This window comes from Bemisia tabaci, chromosome 1 (genome assembly GCF_918797505.1).
Source record: "Bemisia tabaci chromosome 1, PGI_BMITA_v3".
In the NCBI taxonomy this organism is placed as follows: domain Eukaryota; kingdom Metazoa; phylum Arthropoda; class Insecta; order Hemiptera; family Aleyrodidae; genus Bemisia; species Bemisia tabaci.
In genome coordinates, this window is record NC_092793.1 from 46809436 (window position 1) to 46835540 (window position 26105).

The window sequence follows — 26105 nt, forward strand, 5'->3', positions numbered from 1 at the left end:
ACGCTGATTAAAGCACAGCACTTGTCAAAAGCTCGCTTCCAGTTTCTTTCCGCATCTTTCGTTGATCTTTTTATCTTCATCCACGCTCCGAGCTTTGTCTTTTCTTCTCGTTCGGCATACTTTCGCTAGGCCGATTTTCTCTTCCTTCGTATCTACGTCTACGTGACGGATAAACGTAATCTAGACCTTCCTTTAAGTACCTTTTTTCCTCTTTTTCTCAACGGGCACTGATCTGTCAGGATGAAAATCTGTATATATGACTTCTTGAGGTTGGAATATTCATTGACCATGATTCTCCCTCTGTTCCTAAACATAAAAAAAACCCCAGTCATAGTAATTTCCTGTGCCCAAAGAATCTGCATTAGGTAAATTGTATCTTATACGTTGTGAACTTCATCCAAAATTTCTCCGAAGCACCGTTTGTAAAAATCTATTCTCCATAAAAGTCTATAAGCATCATCGACACCCTCTCTAATGCCATCCTCTCTTGACTCTTAACTGGTGGAATACACCATTGAAACGAAAAATGGGTCATTTTTCTTTTGACCACCCAGCCTGCATGAAGCGTGATGAAGATCAATGCGATTCTTCAAAGGTGGCAACATTGTTTTTCCTCCATTTAAATGTGTGTAAAACCATTGATTCTTGGTAAAGCAGCTGTTCTCACCTAAAACCGATATTTTTAATGGACAAAGGAGGTAGGTAATAGACCAGCTGAAGCCTTCAGCCTTCAGCCTGAAGGCAAGCCGCAAGAGACCTTTTTTTAGGTTATCATTTTTCCCTTAGTCTACAAGAACCACCTATTTCAACCAAGAGGATCGCTCCATACTCCTTATGTCTTTTTTGTCTATGGCTTTGTCTATAAATTTCAACTATCAGCCCGCAGGATCCGTAAAAGCCGCTCACGGTCGGGAAAAAATTGACGTGGGAATGAAAAATAATTGCCGAGTCCCGAGCCTCTCCTCGCCGCCGCGACATTCCTCTCGGTAGAGAAACTCATCTCGAATAAATTAATTAAGCACATTTCTCTCGAGTTAGCTCGTATTCTGAGCCAAGAGACCGAAGCAGTAAAAGTTTTTTATGCCCGCGGCTCCGCCCGGCCGCGTTGTAATTTTTAGGGCGGCCGCGGGGCCGGGGGTGCGGTGGCTCATGCACCCTTAAATTACATCGCAACCTCCGCGGCAGCCAGGGACGATCGGAAAATGAACCGTAAAAGTGCGCGCTTTCGAGCCCGGCTTTTCCCGCGACCTCGCCGTGTCGCACAGAGGGGCGATTTTGCAAGTTTTGAATGTTGGCAACATTTTTCCCTCCATTTAAATCAGAGACAAGATTTAAATCCATCAAAAATATCGAATTTAGGTGAGACTAGCTGCCTCGCCAAGAATCAGGGTTGCCATAGTCAGGAAATACCGGGAAAACCTGGAAATAAAAGGGAAAATGTCAGGGAAAAATTATCAAATAACCTTTATTTGCTTTTTTGAATGGGTTTGACGTTTCGAACGACAAATTTTGCCCGGAAATTAATTCTAATTTTGTCTTTTTACCAACTGGCATATCTTCAATGGTCAGGGAATTTCACCAAAATGTGTCAGGGAAATCAGGGAAATGTCAAGGACTTTCATTCTCTAAATTCTATGGCAACCCTGAAGAATCCATTCTTTTACGTGTACTCTAAATGGAAGGAAAACAGTGTTGCCAACTTACAAGAGTCGCCACCGGGGGCTAAAGCGAATTCCTTGAAATTGTTTAGAGACTCTGTAAAACCGCACTCTTGTAAAGAAAAAAAGGGAAAAATTAATAAATAAATAAATAAATAAATAAATAAATAAAGGATAAATTCTAACGATATTGAGCAGCAGAGGTGATATTACGCGGCTCTCCCTCAAGGAACGCCGCCCAACTAGCTCGTCTATAGTCATGCGGCCCGGCAACATGAGCGTGCCCGGTGTAGGACGGGTGGCTGGACGCGGCTGGGAAGGCGAATCATGAGCGTAATTTCCCCGAGTCAACAGATGCTTTGTAGCGTAATTGAATTTTAGATTTTTATGGAATCATCATTTCTCCACAGTCGCTTAATTAATTCGTTCCCCTCGGAGGCGCCTCCGACTCGTTCCCGCCGGTCAGCATGCGGTACCCTCGTTTTGCCCACGTTTAAAGAGGAAAAAATAGCCACATCGACTTCCGACAGTCTTCCGCAAAGAATGCGAGACGTTTATTGGATCGTTTTCGATACATCAAATAGGTGAGATTGTATCGATATCGATTGGTTCAACACGTAAACTAGAGTCCCTTTATACTGAGTGTCAAGACATTGTGAATCCATTTATGATTGGTTCCCGTATTTTAGACCTTTACAGTGTTACAAACGGGAATAAAGATTACATTTTCACCGATTGCAAAGATTATAATCTGGAATGGACCAGGGAATCGCGGGTTCGGCAAGGAACAAACGGAATGAGAGAGGGAACGAAGAAAGGAATTTGAAAATGGGCCGATCAAAGATTACAAAAAACATTCAATTTCTGTAATCTTTATTCCTGTTTGTGACTCCATGAGGGGTGTTGTCTTGACTCTCAGTATAAAGGGACTCTAACGTAAACAACCTCAAAAGCCAATCGAGTAATCTGAGGAAACTGGGTTTTTCTGATAGATTTTTGATTCTTATGAGTACTGAATGGCATCGCAAGGTGAAATAGTTAAGAGTTTTCTCATTTTCAGCTTTTCCGACTGAAATCCTGAGAGTTTTGTTTGAGGTTATGTTCTATTGTTTTGAACCAAACGATACATCGAACCACTATCGAAAACGATCTATAAGTTGTGTATCCCCCCCCCCCCCTTAAATCACTATACTCAATAATACACACTGAATCGTAAGATTAGTGTGTAGGTAATTAAAACATCACACAGAAAAGAAAATTCTTGAGATATGATTTGGACTTGAAGCGTCGTTTCTTGTCGACAGAATTTGATCTCTTAGGTTGAATTCGTGCGGATTCAACTTAACATCAGTTTTTTTGAGTTTATAAAGCGTCGTTTTGCTATCTTTCAGTTTGAAAGTAAAAAAACGATAGCGAAACAACGTTTTCTTTACTCAAAAAAGCAAATTTTGTTGATAAGAAACGACGCCTTAAGTTAAAAAAATTTCAGTGCATGCCGTGCCGTGACACAGCCTCAATGTTTGGCTGCCTCAACGTCCTTCATTTATTTTACTTGATTCTTGTTTTGTGCTCGAGAAAGGACTAGCATTCTGAAGAATCGATGAATTTAACTTCAAAGTCTTCGAAGAAAGTACAAATTCATTCTAAAAAGGAGAAACATCATAGTTTTCAGTGGTCAAGTCGATTGTGGAGTATGATCAAACCCTGTAAGATGTTGCGAGGTGATTTTTTCTGTCATTGTGTTCGTGTTGCTAAGCAACGATTTCAATGGTAGGCATAATTTAACATTTTTAAACAAAACTATAAAACTGTATACGTTTTTCTTTGCCAAAGAATAGACGGATCGAAGATGAAACAATATTATTAAATTACTAACGATCGACGATAGTAACACTACAAAAATCTTGTAACCTACCGTAATACTCTTGTAACACTAAACACTACCTACAATCTAACTGTTTAAATTGAACCAGTGGCATAGACATTGGAAAGGGGTGTCCAGGGGGTCTGGACAACCCCCACCCCCTTAGCCTCGTTAATTGTACCCTTTTTTTTACTTTTGGAGGTCAGACATAGAATCTTATCAGGGACGTACACAAAAGAATGTGAATCTACCGTCACGGACCCCCCCCCCCCCCCTCCCCTTAAAGAATTTCTAGCTACGCCACTGAATTGAACGTAATGAAAAGTAGCAAGGGTCACTGTTTTCCCATCCAACTGTTCGGGAGTAAATGTGCTATTAAGGCTTTTCTTCTTAGTACGCGAAAAGTTATTGAAGGAAAAGTGGCCGTAGGATGGAAAATGTCAAGGTCGTTTCGCGCCTCGCATTTTTTCTCAGAAATTGGAGAGGGAAAAGGCTCAGAAAATCAGAGAAACCAGCGTAGGAACGGTAATCAAGGGAACTCGCTGCAAAGCTCCATTAATTTTCCGGGAAATCTTGAAGTCGTTTAAGTGTGTTAAGGTAACTCGCTGCGAAAAAAAAAAAAAAACAAGTTTCAGCAAACTTCACAAGTTCCAGAAAGCCCGGACAGACCTGGTTTCTTCCATGCTTACGATGAGAAAGTTTTTCTTACCAGTGTTGCCAGATTACGAATTAAAATATTTACTCGTTTATACTCGTAATACAATTTACATTATCGGATTCTCTCTCCCCCCCCCCCCCCCTAAATAATCGTACCCTAATGATATCAGCAATTTAGGGCGGACGACGAACAAATAAGGGGGAAACGTTGTATGAAGCGAAGGTATATGGTTCCCTGACATCCGAATTGACCAAGTATCATGAATATTTCTAGTTTCAAACGCGCTACTAAGTAAATATCGAAAAACACTAGTAATTGGAAAAAATATTTGTTGACCATCGACTCATAGATCGCAAGGATTTAGTCCAGCATCAAACGTTCATCTCGCATCCGAATTTGATAGCACCAGAAGCCGTTATTTTAAAAATTTTTGTTCTTTTTTTTTGTCAACAAATTTTTAAAAAAAAGACAATTAAAAAAAGTGCCGGCTGAAATCTTTTAACTTTTTTAATAGTGTAAAACTAGTTTGATAACTTGAAATGCGTGATAGTGACCAAGGTGGGAGAAAGATACACTGAAAAAAGGGGCTTGGCTCAAGCCTAGTGATTCTTGTATTTGCCATCAAGGGTTTTTTTCTTTAAATCTCGAATCAAGCTAAATTTTTCTCAAAAAAGTGCTTGAATTGAGCTGAAAAGTAACTTAAATTAAGCAGCAACATTCTTGATTCAAGAAAAAATATTACCTGGTGGTAAATTTAAGATTCTGTTTTCTTAAGTGTACTATTTATCTAATATCCGTTTCTTAATTCTAAAAAAAACCCACAATTCTTTTAACTTCATACCGAGCGCTTTTCAAAGTAACTGAAAGTACTGAGAAACAAGTTTGGCAACACTCAAAATCGAGAGGAGAACGTTATCATCGATCAAACAGGACCTTATCACCCATTCTCGATCGGAAGCTTCGTTTTTCCCGCGTGGAAACGATAACCACCCCCCCCCCCCATTCCAACGGTGTTAAAAGCTAAAAGCTTTCTTTTCTGCGCACCCCTTTCTGAACTTTCTTCGGTGCGTGTGACACACATGCTTCGCCGAGATACGCTGTGGAACTTTAAAAGATGCGATCGAATTTCATCGGAGGACAGAAGATCCGTCTTGATGGCCCGCAGCTTCTCGAAGTTTTGAGCTTAAAAGGAAATGTTTCGTTTAAGTGAGCCCAGCAGAAGTTCGTGGAACTCCGTCTCAAAACATTTCAATGCAAGTCATTCGGTTTAAGCTGACGCCGGTTACTGAAAGTCGATTTTGATTATTGCTGTTGAGGATCTCAGTAGCCCACCTGCCCACATGAACTTCATTGTATATTAGTGCACATTGAAGTTTAACTATACTTCAACTTGTATTAAGTTCTCATTGGATGAAACCAAATTTCGTATTTGAGTTTAGATCAGTTGAGGCTCAGGTCGGATTCAGCTCGGTCGGGGATTGGCGAGTGACATTTTCGCGGAAAGGCAAATTTACTCAAATTTTCCAAAAGATTTTCTATTTCCGAAGGGGCTACTCATTGCTGTAGAAGCTTCGCTTTGATTCGGGAATCCATTGAAACCCGCTAACATTTTTAAACGGTGGTAGATAGAAACCTAAACTTCTCGTCTATTTCCTGTTTTATGTCCTTTTCAAAAGCGAAAAGGATTGCTTTCAATTGAAAACATTTCATGTATATTTAAGAAATGTCTCTTTACCATGTTTTTTTCAGCGTTGTGGCTCATCGTTATTTTTTATGATACCAGTACCCTGACCGACAAATAGACGCATCTTTACATTGAGATGGGCCCGAAAAAGCACTATATTGTATACGGGCGACAGGGTTCTTTGCGGAGCGTATTTACGCCCTTTTGTCAGGAGGGCGACTTATTGATGAGGAGTAACGAGAGTCGAATTGAGGTTATATTTACTGGTTCGCGGGATATAGAACCCAGGAATTAAACGCACCCGATAACCCAGTAAACCAGTGCCCGGAATGTCAATTTCCCCAGATACGGCGGCAATTCGTGTAATCCATGACTTAGTGAAGTGACAGTCCCCACGTTTGTCCGATTGGTTTTATTGCTTCGACCTCGGCCCCCCCGTTACATGCCAGATTCGAATTCTACATAGTTCTCATCCATTCGTCACCATATAGTTCCTGAAAACTTCCAGAAGTTAAATTAATGTTTCATGCTGCGGACAAATGAACGGCAGCTCAAGCATTTACTTAAGCGACTTAAAGGGCAAGGGGTCGATTCTGCCTTTCGGGGTTTTATAGGAGGATTACTTATTAATTTTTGAATGACCCCTAAGGAAATCGGACATTCATTTTGCTTTGATTTATTCAACCGCCGTTTCCAGCAAGCGAGGAAAAAATGTGTCCCATGAACAGCGAGTTTTTGCTTTTCCTCGTCACTTTAATCCCCCTGATTGGAAATGATCCGACAAAGAGTATCTTAATTACTAGTGCATTTTCCAAAGAAAATACACTTTTTTTTTATTATATTCAGAGTTTCTCTGCAGCATTACACAGGGTGAGAAGTTTCTGAATAGGAGTAAGGGAACACCTGAAAAAGTCTTTGGAAGTCGCTCAATCCTAAAAAATCATGGAAAAGTCAGGAAATTTTGCTGTACGATCAAAAAATTTTCCTTCCGGCCGAAGTATAGAATTTTTTTTTTAAATTTCAAGATAGTTCGCGCTTAAATTCTTCTCGAAAAGTTTTGAGAGAATTTCTGCCGATAAAGCATCGAAAATTGCGGGAATTTTCGGTTTCCAATACAGGGAAATTCGTCACCCCGATGAAACAAGTGCATCTTTCACCAACCGTTTTCGACGGCAGAGCCTTCCGTCCCCCCTCCCCTTCCTCTAAAATATAGCGGCTCATTTTTGCTCTGCGCGCCGGTTTTCCTCTCTTTTTCGAGGACACGGCACAAAGTTCCAGCCAACATCATTATCGTTAAGGAGTCCAAGTGCTGTCGCTTTAGTTTTGCCCCGGTGAGGAGGAGCGTCAGTTTTGCAGCAATTAGCTCTTATTCGAGTGCAGCTCCAGTCCCGGACATGGTTGCCGAGCGGCTTCGACCATGCGGAAAAATCGATTTATATCGAAATAGGCTGCCTCGCCTACAATCGAATGTTAACGCTAAGAACAAGCGGAGGAAAACCAACGTTGCCAAACCTCCAAGATTGCCACTGAACTAGAAATTGCGATAAAGCGATAACGCTGGTTGCCGAGCCTTCGCCTCTGCCGGTGTGTGAGTCACAACTCGTCACTCCTCTGACGCGAGGGATCTCGATTTCCATTCGAGCCCTGGAAGGCATCGAGTTGTACGGAGAACAGGGCTCACGTGAAAATTGAGATACGCCCTCACGTCAGATGGGCGACGACAACTCACACGCCTTGGTGCACAGCGGTACGAGCATTGAAGAGAGGTCGGTTATAAAATTTTTGGCTGAAACTGCAAATTTTTATGTCAATATAGTCCCATTTCAAATTTCTAGGAGTGTTTTTTGGGAGGGAATTTTTCGAGAAAACCAATGGAACCGATTACAACCTCTACGTTTTGTTTTATCAAGGTGTCTACATATACTAGTCCGGAAATGGTACTGACTTTTTTGAGGGCGGTCCGGTAATATACTGAAAAAGTACGGAATCTTCTTTCGAGGGGTCCGGAATTCTTTGCTTCATACCACAGGTGTTTTTGAAATCAGCCTGGGAAACATGTAATCCGTTACGCAATGATTCTTGCAATGTTTTCCCGCTAGATCGAAATCGTAAAGCCGATTTGATCGCATTTAGCAAAAGGGAACCAGCGTGATTACAGCGTTGTCAAAATAGTGCAACATCTTCTTTCCTTTCGAAAATACTCATTATATGTACTGTATTAATACTTACACAATAATTTTCCTTTAGAATTAACAATATTTTGGTAGGAAGGAAAACTTATTTGCTATTCTGAGAAATTTTCTAGATAATTATGAAGAAGTAACATTTTTACAGCACTGTAATCGCGCTAGTTCCTTTTTGCTAAATGCGATTCAATTTATCTTTAAGCCATCGATGAGCCTCGAATTACCGGGCTACGTCATTTTACTTTCGATTTGCGCGTGAATTTCGAAAATTTTCGAATTTCGTCCCTTTAAGGCATCATAAAAGTACTGATTTTTTCTTCTTATAGAGTACTGTACTTTTTTGAAAAGTCACTGAAAAAGTACTCTAAAAGTACTTAGTATTTGCCAGTCAGTTTTAGTCGACACTCTTTTTATGCGACATAAGTTTCCTGATGTTGGCAGATTCGAAAACGCCTTCAATTGTGGCGTGATACCGCCCGCATTCCGTCGAGTACGAATAGTCGTATCGTTGCGCCTTAGCAATGCGTAGGAGATTAACATTAAATCAGGCTCCACGCTGGGCTTGTCGGTTTTCCCTTGTTGCTGTCGCAGTTTTGATCGCAAAGTTTAAGTGGGCTCAAGGTAAGAATGTGTTTAGTAAATGAATAATTTTTATAGACGAATTAAAAATAAACAAGGGGCAAGAAATTAACAAAATAAAAGGGACTCAAAATAACATTAATATACAAGAAAGAACAGTGGAAAAGATGTATAAAAAGCATAAATAGAATGAAAACACATCCGAGCAAATCGCACGGTCATTATCAACGGGAACGAAAGCTAAAGACAAAATAGTTATAACAAAAAAATGTGCGCACAACTGCTGCACTAGCTCTTAAGATAAGCCATTCCATTTATCTATGCTTTGCATTTTATGCGGCGCGAGAATCCCCATATGGAAGTTGGCATTTTCGAAAACGCCTTCAATTGTGGCGTGATACCGCCCGCATTCCGTCGAGTACGAATAGTCGTATCATTGCGCCTTAGCAATGCGATAGGAGATTAACGTTAAATCAGGCTCCACGCTGGGCTTGTCGGTTTTCCTTTGTTGCTGTCGCAGTTTTGATCGCAAAGTTTTATCAGGCTCAAGTTGGGATTCTTCTCCTTTTTTTCTCTCTCTAATAAAAGGAAATTCATTTGAATTCATTAGTGAATAAATCTTTTAAGGTGTTTGAAAATATTTGATGACAGCTTACACACAAGTACGTGATAACATTTACTCGTCGGTCTGAGGTGAATTTTCTTCATCTGTTCATGCTGCCTCGTTCTTCATCTGTTCTTGCCGAAAAATAGGAATTCATCTCAAATCGATGAGTTTAAGTTTTAAATTTTTTATAAATATTGATTGAAAATCTAGTCTGGTGCTTGTACCCACTAACAAAATTCATATCTTTTATTGAATCCATTAATTTTATAACTTTGGATTTTTAAACATCGTTCTATCTAAAATCTAAAAATTGATTTGCTTCAACTTTTAAAAGTGCCTCTAACGTTTTAACTTGGAAAGCTCGGCGAAGGGTGCGGAAGGGACAACGCGGCGGCGCACAGTGGATCGAGCCAATCAGAGAGGTCGGACATGAAATTTTTAACTAAAATTGCAAATTTTGACGTTTATTTCGTCACATTTCGAACTTTGAAGGGTGCATTTTGAAGTAAATTTTACGAGGAAACCAATGGAGCCACTTTTAGAATCTCAAAGCTTTGTATAAATGGACTTATAAGCGTTTCAAGTTTCCAAATTTTGTCCGACTTCAGGGTGTCTACAAGTCCGGAATTTCCAGGAAGTCCAGAAATAATACTGATTTTTTAAGTGCGGTCCGGAAGTACTGAAAAAGTGCGGAAATCCCTCAAAAAGGTCCGGAATTTTTTTAATTTTTTGTCATTTTTGGCTCAATTTCAAATTTTTCGAATTTCGTCGAATGGAGGTACTGAAAAAGTACGGAATTTTTCTGTCAGAGGAGGTACTGAATTTCTTGAGAATGTACTGAAAAAGTATTGTAAAAGTACTTATTTTCGACCAGCCTGTTTTAGTAGAGACCCTGGACTTCTATTGACTCGATTCGGTGTGCGGCGGGTAGCCGGTAGCGCGGCGCGGAGGTGACGGGTCGTGGCTCGTGCCATTAAGTTTCGCTGATGAAATTTGCGGCGGACGCAGGAGCGGGCGGGGTTAAGGGCTGAGCGGACCGTAATCCGTGCTCGCTGCTCATCCGAGCCTACGCTCAAACGCTCCAAACCCAAATCCGATGTGGGAGCTTTCGATTGGGATTGCGGTTTTCCGCGCTTCCCCGCCGCACAGTGGGCAACGAATCATTTCTGATGTTTAGTTTGTCATATTTTGTATTTTTAGAGGGGTTTCTTGGTGGGAATTTCACAAGAAAATGGATGAAATAGGGTTCCCGGCCGTCTGGAAAACCGGGATAATAGACCGTGTTTGATAGCGGTTTGATGTATCGTTTGGTTCAAAGCAGTCAAACAAAACCCCAGGCAAAAATTTTAGGATTTCAGTTGGAAAAGCTAAAAATGTGAAAATTTTTAACATGGCACTTTTCATTGGTATTTGGTACTCAAAAGAATAAAAAATGTATCCTATAAGACCCGTTCCCTCAGATTTCTTAATTGATTTTTGAGGCTATGTTTACATTTTGGACCAATCGATATCGATACAATCTCACCTGTTTGGTGTATCGAATACGATCTTTCACGGTAAGTCATAGAATTTGCGACGACAGGAAAGTCTATTTCTGATGTTTTTTTTAAAGCTGATTTTCTTGGCATATTTTATGTGTGCATTTGTAATATCACTAAAACGCTCACTCGAAATGTATCAAAATTTGGATCAGCGCAACTCGTGGACGTTCTTGCCAAAATCCAGGACGGTGTGGAAATCGCAGAGGCCGAGAACGATCTTTATCCATGGAGATGAGATTTTATTAAAATTTCCACACTATCTTCAACCTTTTCTATCGACTTGCTCCACTGTGCGCCGCACAACGCCGCCGCCCCCTGGCATTTTACTCGCTCCATTCGTAAGGCTTCTTGATGACGCGCTATTTCGTGAATAATCACACTGGGTGTTTCGGGTGTGAAGAATTTGAAAATAATGAACTAAATATAGTAAACTGGATTAGATTATTGCCACTTCTGAAGAAAACCGAAAAATCTGATTAATTCGAAAAATGAAGGTGCTCCGCGGGCTGATTCCTGAAATTAATAGACAAACCGATTCACAAGGAAAAAATTGAGCGATCCAATCGGCGGAAGCGGGTGGCTGCAATGGACAAAGGAGGTAAATAGGAGACCATTTAACGGCAACCCGAGAGAGACTCTATACTTAATTAGACCATCATTTTCCCCCTTAGTCTAAAAGAACCACCCGTTTTAGCCGATAGGACTGCTCCATTTTCCCTTTATTTTCTTTGTATATCGCTCTCTCCATCATTTCAATTATCAGCCCGCTTTCAAAAATCTCACTGGAAAAAAAAAAAAAAAAAAAAAAAAAAAAAAAAAAAAAGCACATTTGTATCCAGAGTCCAGACTCTTAAAAACATCGACAAGAAAAAGGACTCTTGATTCAATCAGAATCTACCTTAAATCAAGAACCAAGCCTCTTAATTTAAGCGGATTTCGTCTTGATTCTAGCAAAAATTCGATTGAATCAAGAGTATTTTTTCTTATCAATGTTTTCAAGAGTCTGGACTCTAGATCCAATGTGTTTTTTTCCAGTGCTGGAAACAGGGAAAACTCGGGGAATTTCAGCCGGCTCTTGTGATATTTTCAGGGGGACTCCGTTTCCGAAAGCCCGAAGTGAGCTCCTCCTTGCCCTGCGGGTCGATTCTTGAATCGTTATCGAATGACCTTTATCACATATTTTGAAACACCGCAAATGAGTTACGCGATTTTGCAGCTTCAACGTCGATATTGCATTTCTCTGATGTACACAGGACTTACAGCATTGAATATCCGGTGCCTCTTAATGACTCGATCCACCGAGTGTCAGTGAATTCTGCTGATCGGCGAACATGGCTAACAAAGGCCCTAACACCCCACCCCCCTCGTCCATCCCTCGACGACCTGATAAACATACACACACACAGTGACTGATCCGTTGTACGGCTCTAATTAGCAGGATCCCCTTTTGCTAACAGGTCGCACAGCCTCCTGACCCAGTTTTTTGTACACTCCCGTTCCCGCCCCACGCGCACCGCGGATCCGTAACCTTCGACCTTTCTCGGGCGCGCGGTGCGTGAGAGAGGTGCCCAGATCACGGAAAAGTCGCGAAAAGCGGGGGACGGAACGACCCCCCGCCGACGGGATGATTGGTCCAACGTTTCAGCTTTTCAGGGCAGTTGGTTGGTTGACCGTATACCCTGGGAGCAAGGGAATTCCCGGTCGAAAAAACGCCTGAAAGCAGGGTCCGGAAATAGTATCGTTTTTTAAGGGCGGTCCGGAAGTTCTAAAAAAATGCGAAAATTCCGTAAGAAGGTTCGGAATTGCTTTCGTTTTTTGTCATTTTTTTCGCAATTGGAGCGAGGAATACGAATTTTTGAAATTTTTCCAATTTCGTCGAATGGAGGTGCTGAAAAAGTACTGAATTTGTTTGTTGAGGAGGTACTGTATTTCTTAAGAAAGTACTGTAAAAGTATTGATTCTTAGCCAGCCTGTTTTAATAGACACCCTGTTAAAGTCTGCGAACTTAATGGGTGCAGAAAATTCCGAAACGCCGATTTCATGCCGCAATCCGGCGTCTTTGCCCCACGGCGAAATGTCCGATTCTGTCTTTAAATACCCAATTTCACCCTTTGTATTCAAATCACTAATTCCTGACACTGCAAGAACTCCATTTGAATTTCGGTCCGCTCGAATGGTTTTTATGCTCGATTCTCGTCTTTTCTATTTAGTTGTGACCGTACGGAGAATCCAGGAAACAGCAGAAAAACGCACAGGGATTTGAAATCTAGAAATTTCATCGAGAGCTCGGTTACTCTCGCTGAGGCAGAATCGCGGACATCACCAACCGAGAACAGTTCGACTCAACACGACAGTTCAACGCGAGAGGAACCCTCTCTCACGTCATCCGGAATCCATACCATCCTTCGGCACGCGGTCCAAACTGACTTGGCACGTCATGCCATGTCCGAAGGAGGGAGGGGGGGGGGGGTGTCGATCGTTGGAAAGTAGCAGCGCCGGAACATATTCGCAACATGTGGTCGCTGTCTACGATAAACCGAAAATCTTGGGCCCGAAGATGCGCTCGCGGTTGTCAAATTTGGAATATATGGACTGCTTTTTGCAATTTGGACCTATAAATTCTGGCTCATCTGAAAAAACACTCATGTGCAGAGAGGAAACTAATGGCACATTCTTTGTTTTTAAACCGGGCCGGAATTTATAGTTCCCAATTGCAAAATGTGGTCCACATATATTGCAACAAGGAATCACTTTTTGTAGCTTATTCAAAGAATTGCCGAAGGACAGGGATCACTGAAAGCACATATGGACTGCATTTTGCAATTTGGAACTATAAATTCTGGCGCTTCTGGAAAAATACGTTTAAAAAAAAAAAAAAAAAAAAAAAAAAAAAAAAAAAAAAAAATCTGATAATAATTCAAATAGATAATAGAAACTCTTTTACTTCAAAAATTTCCTGTCAATAACAAAAATTCCCAAATCGCGGAGAAGTTTCCATTTAAGCGAGGACAATTTTGTTCCGTTTGAAAAAAAAAAAAAAGTTTTTAGTGATCTAGGTATTAAGTAGTGGTTCAATTTTGGTCACGGGCAAGTGCTTTTCGGATCATTGCTCGCGGGTAGCGGCAGCTGGCGGGATGGGGCAAGGCGAACTTGAACTCCTCCCGCGACTTTCCAACGAATGCGTCAGTGTGAATGCACTTGTCGAAAGTTCGTCTCAAGCCGCCTTCCCTTCCTCCCCTCCCCCATCATTCTCCCTTTCTCAGCGCCGACTGCCAAAATGCCATGCGTGTCTACCGGCCCGGGGAATCAAATCTTCAAATCTCTCTGTTTCTTCCATTTGAATATATATTTATTTATTCATTCAGTTTCCTCTGAAGTATGGACCAGGGGCGATTTTGTAATTTGGCGACACTGTTTTTCCAGCATTTAAATCCATTAAAAATATCGATTCAAGGTGAGGCAAGCTGCCTCCCCAGGAATCTGTTATTTTACATACATTTAAAAAACAGTGTTGCCAACTTTCAAGAATCGCCACCGGTATGGACTACATTGCCATGCTAAAAAAGAGCCTTTAGACGTTGCCAAATTTCCTTTGATATAGGTAATGCAAATTTCTGGGAAATCTGTGGTTATTTATCGTCCATTTTTTTTCTTGAGAATTTCATTCACTATCAGATCTCATTTATCTACAAATTTTGAGAGAAAATGTTCTTAACGCTTTATGAAAATGAGCTTTTATTGGAAGAATTTTAGCACCTCTCGAATGCTCATACGGCGTTGTGCCTTATTTAGCACGACAGTTAACGGACGCACTGTTGTCAGGGCGTTTCATGAAAAAAGTGGCATGCTAACATCAATATATCGATTTATCTTTGATTTATCGATATATTTTGATGCATCATAGACATAATTTTTTGTCTTTTACCAATACCTTTTGAATTGACACATTTTTTCTCCTCTTTTAAGAATATTTATCTGTTTATCGCATCGCAATTATTAACGTATATTTGTTTAATTTTCTGTTGCAGATAATAGGATAGGATGAGGGAGTATAAGATGGTGGTCCTCGGAAGCGGGGGTGTCGGGAAATCGGCACTAACAGTCCAGTTTGTACAAGGAATATTCGTCGAGAAATACGACCCAACAATCGAAGATAGTTATCGAAAGCAAGTAGAAGTTGATGGTCAGCAGTGTATGCTAGAAATTTTAGACACTGCTGGAACTGTGAGTTTTAAGACCAGTTGTTTTTTAACCCAAGGCTCCTAACTTTGCCCGTACAAAGTAGATTATATGGGAAATTCCATGGGGGAGAAGCGATAAGGGCCGTTTTTTAACTCTCTCTGGAATCTCGTCACTTTTAGTCAAAGTATCACAAAAGCCATGGGACTTTTCAAAATTTCCGCCGCCATTTTATATTTTTACAGAGAAATGGTTTGTTGAATCTAATTGAAAATATCATTGAAGTTCATCGGCAGCTCAAAGAAAATTCAATGAAATTTTTGGACAGCTTCATTGAACAATTTCTCTGTAAAAAAATGAAATGACAGCGAAAATTTTTAAACGTCGCATGGCGCTCGTGATACTTTGGCCGAAAGGTGACGATCTGGCATCACTACTCACATAAAAAATTGTAAATATAATCGAAAATAATAATGGTTTAGATAATACAACTCTTTTTACATACTGAAAGGTTTCCTAACTCACTTTTGATGGCGTGTTTGAGCCAAAATTGCGTGTTTTTCATCATACCTAGGCGTTCGTTTTTTACACCGAGCGCATTGTCCAACTAAAACAAGCCTCAGATTTGTCAACATATGTCATGTATGACATTTTTTCAGTGTACTTTCTTTTCAACCAGTTAATGTGCTCATAATTTAAAAAAAAAAAAAAAAAAATTCTCCAAAATGTAATATTTCGAAACACTTTAAAAATTAGTGATAAACATGACTGTTTAATAGTGGGTACATTGCGCAAACCAGTGGAAAGGATCAAAGCCCTATTATCATCTCGTGTGAACATAGGCGTAGCTCACCAAGCTTGGACTCGCCCGCAGACTGTATTTCCAGCAGCCACCCCCCCCCCCGGCTCGCTCAAGGAATTAAATTTAAAAAAAATATTTCAAAATTCCGGCAGGCGACTGGGCCGCGTTGCGGACCCCACATTTACGCCACTCCATGTGAAGACTTATTTCATTTTTGTTTCATTAAATAGCATTTTCCGTCTTGATCGTCCCAAATATACTTATGGAATTTGCAATTTATGGACGCATTTTACAACGATCACAACCGAAAAAGTCATTTCATGAAATCAAAACGTATAGAAGCCTTCATGTAAGATTAAAAGAAGTCTTCCTGACCATTTGCGTATCGTGTTCACTGTTCAAAAGTCATGTATCCCGCTAATTTTTAAAGTGTCTCGAAATCTTTAATTTTTAAGAACATTTTTTCAAACTATTAGCGAAAATAGTCATTAAACTAGCTTTCCTTCAGCTTTGAGTTATCGAGGCTCGGCTGTTCCTGAGAATTTTACTCTTTAGGATTGCAATATCTTTTTGTACATGTTAACTATCACACAATCTGCATAAGAACAAAATTTTTAATGAAACTTTTCAATTCAAGCTTTCATGTTTGATTTTTGTACGCTGAACTCATGTCCTGATCTCTAACCACTTCATATGACTATTCTTTCCCCTCTCCAGTATCAATCTATCAAGGGGAAATGTCCAACTTAATTCTAATTATCCTCTTTTTTTTTCGCAGGAACAATTCACAGCCATGAGAGATCTTTATATGAAAACTGGTCAAGGTTTTATTTTAGTTTACTCGATCACTGCTCAGTCAACGTTTAATGATTTGCAAGACTTACGGGAACAAATTTTAAGGGTAAAAGTAAGTATCCGTTATCCTGTAAATGGACGTATTGCTGCCAAACGGAACTACGTGTATTAAGACATGAGTCCTGTGTCCTATAAGAATAAATGCATAACAGGGCTCACGTTAAAATGCACATAGTTCCGTTTGGCAGAAATACATCCAAATATGCTATCAAATACTAATTAAAGCTCCTGTCATATTTTGAGCTGATACTTTCGTTCAAGTCTTGCAATGAAAGATTGTTTTGCCTGCTGGAAATAGAATGCTTTTTTTATAGAATGGCACAAGCACCTTTTTGTCACCTATGCACCCAGAATCGCAGAGATTTTGGATTCTTCGAGTATCATTGAACTTCACCTTTATTGCAGAGGGTCGGTTCATACAGTTCGTGAAAAGAATATCGATCGTGAAACTCCCAAACTATGTATCATGGTTTGCGACGTTTCAGACTTCCTGTCGTGGTTTTTTTTTTTTTTTTTTTTTTTTTTTTTTTTTTTTTTTTTTATGGGAAACTACTCAATATTAATTCTTGAAATCTTGTGTTATTTTTCTTCTCTGTGCGAAAAAACTTCTGTGAAAACTTCATGAAATGATGATGTCGATTTGCTCCCTTTAAAAAGAATAAAATGAGAGTGGAGATTTTATAACACCGCAAACGAAATACGTCCTTCAGGAGTTTCACCATATGTAGATATAACTGCTATTGATGTACACTTATTTGTTTTGAATTCTATTTCCTCCTACTAGTATTTCTGGGTTTGAATATACTTGTTTCAACAGATTTTTCCCTCAGGAAGCTGTCGGGGAGCGGTTCTTGTAGGGTATTTTCAAATACTTGCATTGGTTTCTGAATTTTTATTTTTCGGTTTCCACTATGGCGGTCTTTTAAGGATTTTTGGAGGAATCAAAAAAAGCTGCAAGGGCCCTGATCAGGCTAATTAAGAGGATGCTCAAGCTCATCTTTTCATTTCGATTTAAATATTCCTGTATCATAGCAGACTCGTAGGCAGACACATTTTCATGATGCATAAATCAAATGTTCACATGGCAAACGCAGGGCGCACTTGAAAATGTGAGATCATTTGTGGAATAACCCATCAGATATTGTCACATTCTGGCTAAAATATCACAAGCGCCATTTGTGCTTAGGCGCTACTTTGCCAAACTCCTCAAACTTGTCGTATTTCTTAGGGAAAAACAAATATTTCTTTTCTTATCTAGAATAATTCTTTAAATTTTCAAAAAAGTATGTGCAACATTTTTGAAGAAAAGCGTAAGACAATATTGGGAAGTCCAGCAACACAAAGTCTACGCATAAATGGAGCTCGTGATGTGTCGGCCGGAAGGTGATGATATTAGTAAAAATAAAAATAATCAAGATAGCTCACTAGCATCCCAGCTGATAGATTTTGACATTTTCTGACTTGAACAAAATGAAGACCTGCAGTAGTTGACTCCTCTAGGAAGTATCTGAATGGCCCATGCTCTGAACGTTTTGTTTCCCTGAAATTTACTTGACAGAACCTCAAAATTTACGACATATTTTTATCTGTTTCCAGGATACAGATGATGTACCAATGGTGCTCGTCGGCAACAAGTGTGACCTAGAAGATGAACGTGTAGTAGGGAAAGATCAAGGTGTCAATCTTGCAAGACAGTTCAATTGTGCGTTTATGGAAACATCTGCCAAAGCAAAAATAAATGTTTATGATGTAAGTATATCTTTCTATTGTAATTTTTGTACCTTTAGAGGATGGGTCTCATGCATATATTTTTACTTTCTCGTTTTAATTCATTTTCATAATATTTGAGGTAATAGATCAGAAGATAAAAAGCATAAATTTTGATGGTCTCCACTCTGTCTCAACTTTTCTGTACTCTACAAAGAAATGACAGATATGGGAGTCAAGGAAATCTAAGGTAAAAATAGGTCATATGGATCGCATTTAGCAAGAAGGAACCAGTGCAATATCCGTTCTTTCGAAATCGTGCAGCCTTTTCCTTTATTTTAAAAATACTTTATAGACATACAGTATTGAAATTTATACAATTATTTACCTTTGATATCAACAATTTTTTAGTGCGAAGCAAAACCTATTTGCTATTCTGGGAGATTTTTTAAATAACCATGAAGAAGCAACATTTTTACAACATTAATCGCGTTGGTTCCTTTTTGCTAAATGCGATCTATATAACCATGATAACAGTAGCTTAAACCAATGTCTAAAATTTTCCAGTGCTGAATCATTCTCATATGACTCTCAGGAGCCATAAAAATCATTGAGATCAGTCTTGTTCTTTTGAACGGTTTTCCTCCCAACTCCAAAATCGATCTTGCGCTGGCCACCGAACAGACCAAGTGAGCGCTTTAATAGTAGAGTGGTTCTGTCTCCTAAAGACTGCTAATAAATGTTTGACAGAAGTTTAATTTTGCTTTTGTTTTTGTTTTTTTTAAAAAAAAAATTCTACCCATTATACGTTCTTGTTCCTCTGTCAAGTATTTTAATCATGTATCATCATCTTTGTTCCAGATATTTTTTGACCTAGTGCGACAAGTTAATAAAAAATCCCCGGAGAAAAAGCAGAAACAAAAGAAGAAAAGCCTGTGTAAACTTTTATAAAAGCTGTTATTGGAAGGTATTAGCTTGATTTGTTTATATTGAACCAAGCATCGTGACCAGGTGCGTGTAAATATTTTATCAATTTACCGTGTACATCGTGCAGGCTTGTGTCATGTCAGCCATTCTGCGCGTTGCTATGTTCTGAGCTGCTGAGCCACTTCTCACCGTTAATAATTAATTGTTGTTAAATTTTAAAATTGAATGTATGTATAAATCAGTTTTATTTTGATTATAATCTATTGAATAATGGATATGAAGATATATCATTAAATGTAATCTAGTTTTGTAAGTATACCTTCTTCCAGTTGTCGTGCGCTCTATCTTCTGAGGCTTGGAAGTGTTTGCACAAATCCATTTTTCTTTCAATTTTCGACTCGTGTAATTTGTTTTATGCACTTAGCAATGATTTTTCATACATTCGTAGTTAAGCATTACCTCTTCCTCAGTCAATACCAATCAAGCACATTAAATGCATTCAAGTTTGAACAGCAACCTGCGATCCAGACGAAAATTTCTACAATAAGCACTTTGTCGTAATACCTTGTTTTATACTCAGTTGTTAGTTCTTATCACGGTTCTATCTCACTCTACTTGTCTTTCCTTCTTCTGAAAAACTGAACTGTTTCCATGTTTTTATCCTCAATTAATACTATTGTGTTCAGAATTTCATGCTGGTAGTTTGACAAGGATTTTCTTTTGTGCTCTCAGCGTTTTTTGTCGGTTTAGCATTGTGAATTTTGTTCACCCTCCCATCTCACAGCTCTAAGTTGAATAGTTCAGGGGTACTCTTTCTAGCTAATTAGACATAGTTCCCCCTTTCGAACTTTAAACATCGATTACAGGATTTGTGCATTTTTTGCATTCAAATTTGATCAATCTGAGGACCAAAGTGAGAATCTGTAGTTCAAGCATACCATTAGAACTTGGACTGAAACTGCTCAAGTTAGGCTTCTGTCTGATGTAGCTTTTTCCCTGCATCTTGTCATCATCAAAACGGGAAAGGGTCTTCAAAACAAATCCTCTTAAATTGGTATCATCCTTTTTTATTTAATACAATCAAAAAGAGAGTAAAATTATTTGTTTCATTCCTCCTTAAAAATTTAGACGGGTATCCCAATCTGCTACTTTTGAAATTTTATATTCTTTCTAAATCAGGTGTCCTGTATCGTTGAAGTATCCATTATGCATTACCCCTCAATTCCTCTTTTCTCGTAATGTAAGTTGCAGACTTTCAACACATTTTCGCAATTTGAATAGAGAGATGTATGGATGCTAACGCTGTTAAAGAAGATATCAAACAGAATGGCATAATCGCAGAACTGAACATTGGTACCTTTTGAAGGAATTGGTATGAATGTAATACCCGTTGACACTAGAGGGCTGCTGCTGGTGTTTCTGGATTTTTTTTTTCGAAACCAAATGTGCACAGTTTATCACTTGCTAATGCCAGTCATCACCCACTAATCTATAAAAGTTAGCTCCTTTTTTACCCTGATGGATCCTAATATTGTTGGATCAGTAGCAGTCTTCAATGCAGCCATTTCGGCTAAATTTATGAGAAATTTTTCTGAACTTTTCCACTCATCAGAATTTTGGCAGTCTGTAGGTAGTCGTTCATGTGTACCTTTTTGTTCTCCTTCTTTGTATTCCGTTTGAAATTACTTAGGATTTTAAATTATTTTGTCAAGATTTTATTCCAGAGATGCCTACTACTCCTCTGCCTAACTTGTACCGTTATTTTTACTTATTTCTCCTCTAGTTATTGTAATTTTTATGCAAAGGTTTCCACTTGTTTCTTCTTAATTTACCGGCTTAGTTTATTTATTTCATTGGTATTTTTTTATCACGCAGTACTGATAACTTTGTTATAAAATCCCATTTCAGAAACACTCACATGTTAGTCTGTTGTTCAGATGTGATTGAAGTGAATATTTGTTGAAAAATGTTTGAAGGTTTAAGTTTACTCTAGAACCAAGTGGTTCCACCCTTACCAAACGTTATTGAATCACAAATGCCTATTTTACCCGGTGTGCAATTGTAATCTAACGAACTCAGCTGTAAATTTTTGTTTTGCAAGTGATGGACGGATGCAAACGCACAAACTAACTGGTCCTTGTCAATTAGCATCTTATCCTAGTCGTCATAAGTTTTTAAACAATGAGACCAAGTTAAGATTTTGACTCCTACATTCTGACACTGGTTAAATGTTCGTAAAAGCCACACCGAGTTTGTCAGTTTTTGATGGATTTTTCTTGTTCATCTTTTTTTGTCTCCGGCTACTTTTTAACAAATGATATTTCAGGATTTGATGATTTTTCTCAAGCATCATGGCTCCCTTTACCAATGAGTCATTTCTCTGATAAATAGAAGCTGAAGCCTCCTTCAATTTTTAAAAAAATCTAAAAATATAAATTATCATTGTCTAGTGATGGGCTTTATGATCCAAAAAAATTCTACCAGAAGGTTTTCACCTACTCACCTGCCCCACTTATGTCTTTTATTCTCTGTGGCTCACATCTCAAATATTTGCAATGTCATGTATTCAATTCCTTTTGGAATCAAATCATCAGTGCTAAGCTTGTTGCGAATGACACCAGCATAATATACACAAATGCACTGTGTTAGAGCGGTCTATTGTCCTTGAACTCAAATCCTTAAGTTGACAAGAATAGGATTCATTTTGTGATGGACAGCGTTTGATTTTAACTGTAGGCATCCGTTTTCCAATACGCACAAGTGATTTCTAATTGTTTTTCTGAACCTTCGCATTTCGTTATTCAAATGGAGTGTTCATTGAGGTACTGCACAACAGGTTATCAGTTCAAGTTCATGGTAGAAAATGATTCGTGTACATACAAATTTTGAAATCAACTTATATTTGAGGCAAAATTTCACTATCAACATCGGTCCAGTGGCTAAATCCAAATACTGTCATACCTGTATCATGATTTACCTCAAAAGCTCTGCAAGGTTTTTACTCGTGAGCTGATTTCTGAATGAGTCATTGCCTGAATCGTTTTCAGTGTAAAATTTTAAAACGAAACCAAGTATGATCATGATTTAATTCTCTCCATATCTGTTTGCTCATTGCACTATAAGCACAAGTCAATATGTGGTTCCAAGTAGAAATTATGAAAGAATTACCGGCCATGCACCAGCAAATTATGACAGTTGTGGGAGAAAATGGGCCCAAAATAGTGTTGTTCTTTTTGTGATACTATGATGCTGACCCATGATCTACTAATGAAATCAAGATGAAGTTTCTCAGTGGCTTACCTAAGAAATTATTGCATCATCCCATTAGTTTTGGAACGCCTATGATCGCAAGAATACTTCTTTGAAAAGAAAAAAGGAAAGTATATTTAAAATATTGAAAAGCATAATGAATCCAATGACTTTAAAATTCAACAGAGAATATTTGCATTGTAAAGTAATGAATTCAATAACAGCACTCTCCTCATATTTTTTTCAAACTCTGTTTTTTGATTATTCATATTTAAGCCCTCCTCTCCCAAATTTAAAGAAAAGATTACCTTTGGAAATAAATTTTAGGGATATAGAGCCAGACAACGGAGTTTTTTAATCAATGTTTATTTACAAAATGCGTGGATGTGTGAAAAACTCTGTGGTCTGGCTGTGTCCCTAAAAGTAATTTCCAATATTAAAAAACCACTCAATATGCGGCTTAACTCATATCATAAAAAATTACCTGCCACCCTGTGATGAAATTGTAAGTGAAGGCTCGTACTTGTGCAAGGAAAAAGCCTATGAATATTTTTCTACTGTGTCCTTTTTCTCTACCTTGACAGAGTCCCCTACATAACCAGTTGACCAGTGGTATACTTTATCCATCCAGTGCAGAACAAAATAATCGCTGTTAGTTCCCGTGTCTGTCTGAAGTTATGTACTAGTTATTACTTTTTGTTTAGTTTTAAGTGATCACTGATGATGTTAAAATCAACTAAATATCTTAGAATATCACTCCGGTTTTAGCTGTAAATAGAAATTGAATTGAAAAAACTTAAAGGAGAAAAATCCTTGTAATTACATACTGCTATAAAAAATTATTAAAGATTTTTTAATGAAACCTCAATTTTTCTCTAACTTTTTATTTTTCTCTCTGCGTGAAATTTCTCTTGACAGTTTACTTTTTCTTTCACTAAAGAAATTGCAATCAGCTGGTTGGAAACAGGCACACTCCAAACAGTTGTCAGTTCCTCCTAGCGCTATAATAAGGGTGACATTAGAGATCTTTAACAGAAAGGGTATAGACATGGACCAATAACACTCAACGATTCAGAAAAATGGCGGCAATGTTTGGTTTAGTGGTAGTCATTGCCAATTTTTGACAGGTATTGCCTGCTGCACTTTTTGCAAACCTTGCTGCTGTAGAGAGGCTTGTCGAAAGTATTTTTTTAATTGTTATTCATGAAATTGGTTCGAAAATCTATTAAATATATGTACCATTTCATTCGAGTGAAATTCACAGCATCGCAAACCATTTTAAGATATTTGCATGAAATGTTCCCTCAGGCACTCATAAAACGCATAACAGCCGAGTCAGTTGGACAAGGATCCTTTAGTGTCTATTTTCTTTCTATGAAAGTTTCTAGGTGATACTACAAAATTTTACTAGTCAGCGTAAGACTAGAAACTACAAGGGGATCCGTTTATCTCCATTATTTCACCAAATCACAATCAAAGAATAGAACTTCATACCAGCTGCGAATAGTGCGTTGTTCCATGCATTAATTCAATGAAGAAAGCTCAATTTAGATTTTTTACAGTGTCCATTCTTAAAATATTTTTATGATGACTATGATCTAGTCTTGATGCACTGTTATGACAAACTACTTATGCCAGATCCAATGATTTTATCTTCAATTTGTAGAGAAACCAGACAAGGCTGGTCTATTGTCAATCATACGTTTAAAATTTACTTATTTTCTTTCAACGCTGCATAAAATCATGGAAACTGGCTAGGTACTGATCTTAATTGTCTTGATGTCATTACGTTTTTTTTATCTCTGGCAGCTAAAAAGACAGTTGTCAGGCCTTATGTGCAAGCTGTTTTGAGATTCATGCTGCATTGTCACTAGAACATCATTACATTTTTTCCAAAGAGGACTATTAGACTTAACTCTATGATCTTATGTCAAAAATTTTCTCAGAAGATAAATAGTATTCTAGAGGAAAGTCTAATTTGACATAATTGAATTCCAAGAAAGAAGCTAACTAGTTCTTGCGATTTTCAAATGTAACTAAGAAGGAATAAGTCACTTGATCTTGGTGACACGAAATATCTGTTTTAATTTTACATGTACAGCAGAAAACTGAGCCAATCTTTTATATTGGTTTTTTACCGATAGGTAAAAAATTCGCTTACAATTTTGGAGTAATACACACGGTAACGGTGAGCTTCATATGTAGAAACCAAACTTCATAAAAAATTCGCCATTACTTGGAGGAGGTATAAAATGTGCTTTTTTCCTTTTTCTTTCTAGCTTTTTTGCAGATAAAGAAAATTAATGATGTTTTGTTTTTTCCTCTCTTAAAAAGAAAAAGGTGTAAAAGTAAGCACAATTTTGTTCGAATTTTTAATGGTGAAGACTTTGTTTTTTCCATCCTCCCCCTCAGAAAGAGAAAGAATGGAGGCATTTGGAAAAATAGGTAATGAAATTTTGGGAAATGGTTGAAGCAACTACTTTTTTTTTCTATTATTATAACATATTTTTTAGCCAATTATTTGACCAAAGTCTATGCATTTATCAAATCTACCTTTTCATATTACTCACTTACACTTCAGAAATTCTATATTATTTATTCTTGTATTCAGAACTCTTCAAGGCTTGTTTTGTGTAGTTCAGGTGTATACCTCCAGGTTGTAACACCCAAAATTAAGTAACTCAGGTTAAATTTTTCTTGTTTCTCGCCTTTTTAGAATCATGTAGGTCTACTCCTGCTTCCAATATAATCAGAGATATTTATGTAATACCCATCCTTAAAACTTGGTGGACAATGTTGTCCATTACCAGAATGTTTACCACGCTTCCTGTTCTCTTGGTCTCATTTATGGTGCTTTTTGAGCAAAAAGTGCTTTGATTCATCACCATTAATGAAACGAAGGTACCTATAGTGGCCGCTCAATGATTCCAAGCTTCTGTATCTGAAGGTGAGGTCAATCCCCTCGGAAAAATCGCGTTATTTTGAACAAAAGTCAGTGTAAGTCCCCCGCCCCCCCTTAATAATTCGAGATTTTTGTTGGCTGGATAGCAACCTCTATGATTTGACATAGTTTGAACAAGCGCTTTGTAATTTGAAATGACTGGATCTGATGCGCTGCAATTGGCAATTCCTCATAGGCTGTTTGCTCTGGAAATCTTGCGATCTTATCTAGACCAACTTGATATTGGTGACAATGTATTCGAAGCACTAGCCCTGATTGAAAACTAAGTTGACCGCTGATGCAAAGATTCCTTAACCCAGTCCAAAATTACAAATTTTTTTCTCCAAGTAAAATGGATGTCGGTTTTGTTTTTGTTTTGGGTTTTTGTCTAACTACAAATTGTATTGCTTTCAAATAAAGCTTCATTCGAGCAGGTAGTGGGTGCTCTTTCCTGCCTCTCATCTGTATATCATTATGGTTGTTTGATTTTTCATTTTCATTTTCTATTTTCTTTATTTGTCTTGAATCTTGTTTCGAAATTTTCCTGCATTATTCTCTTTAGTTCAAAATCTCGCCAATTCGTGAAGCTTCTTAATTTAAAAAAAAAAAAAAACCACTTGGTCTCTTTAATCCGAATTATTCAGCGGCCCTTTTAGGAAAAATTGTAA

General features: G+C 38.2%; 1 protein-coding gene across 1 annotated transcript in view; it reads left to right on the forward strand.

The window, feature by feature from the left end:
• The window catches only part of Rap1 (RAS oncogene family member Rap1), a 48557-nt gene extending 25193 nt beyond the window's left edge, over positions 1-23364 (forward strand). The window contains exons 2-5 of the mRNA XM_019054081.2: positions 14806-15001; positions 16537-16665; positions 18210-18362; positions 19182-23364. Coding sequence (XP_018909626.1) covers positions 14819-15001; positions 16537-16665; positions 18210-18362; positions 19182-19271 — 555 coding nt within the window. The 5' untranslated portion in view covers positions 14806-14818 and the 3' untranslated portion in view covers positions 19272-23364. The remainder of the gene's footprint in view (positions 1-14805; positions 15002-16536; positions 16666-18209; positions 18363-19181) is intronic.
• Positions 23365-26105: the final 2741 nt, after the last annotated feature.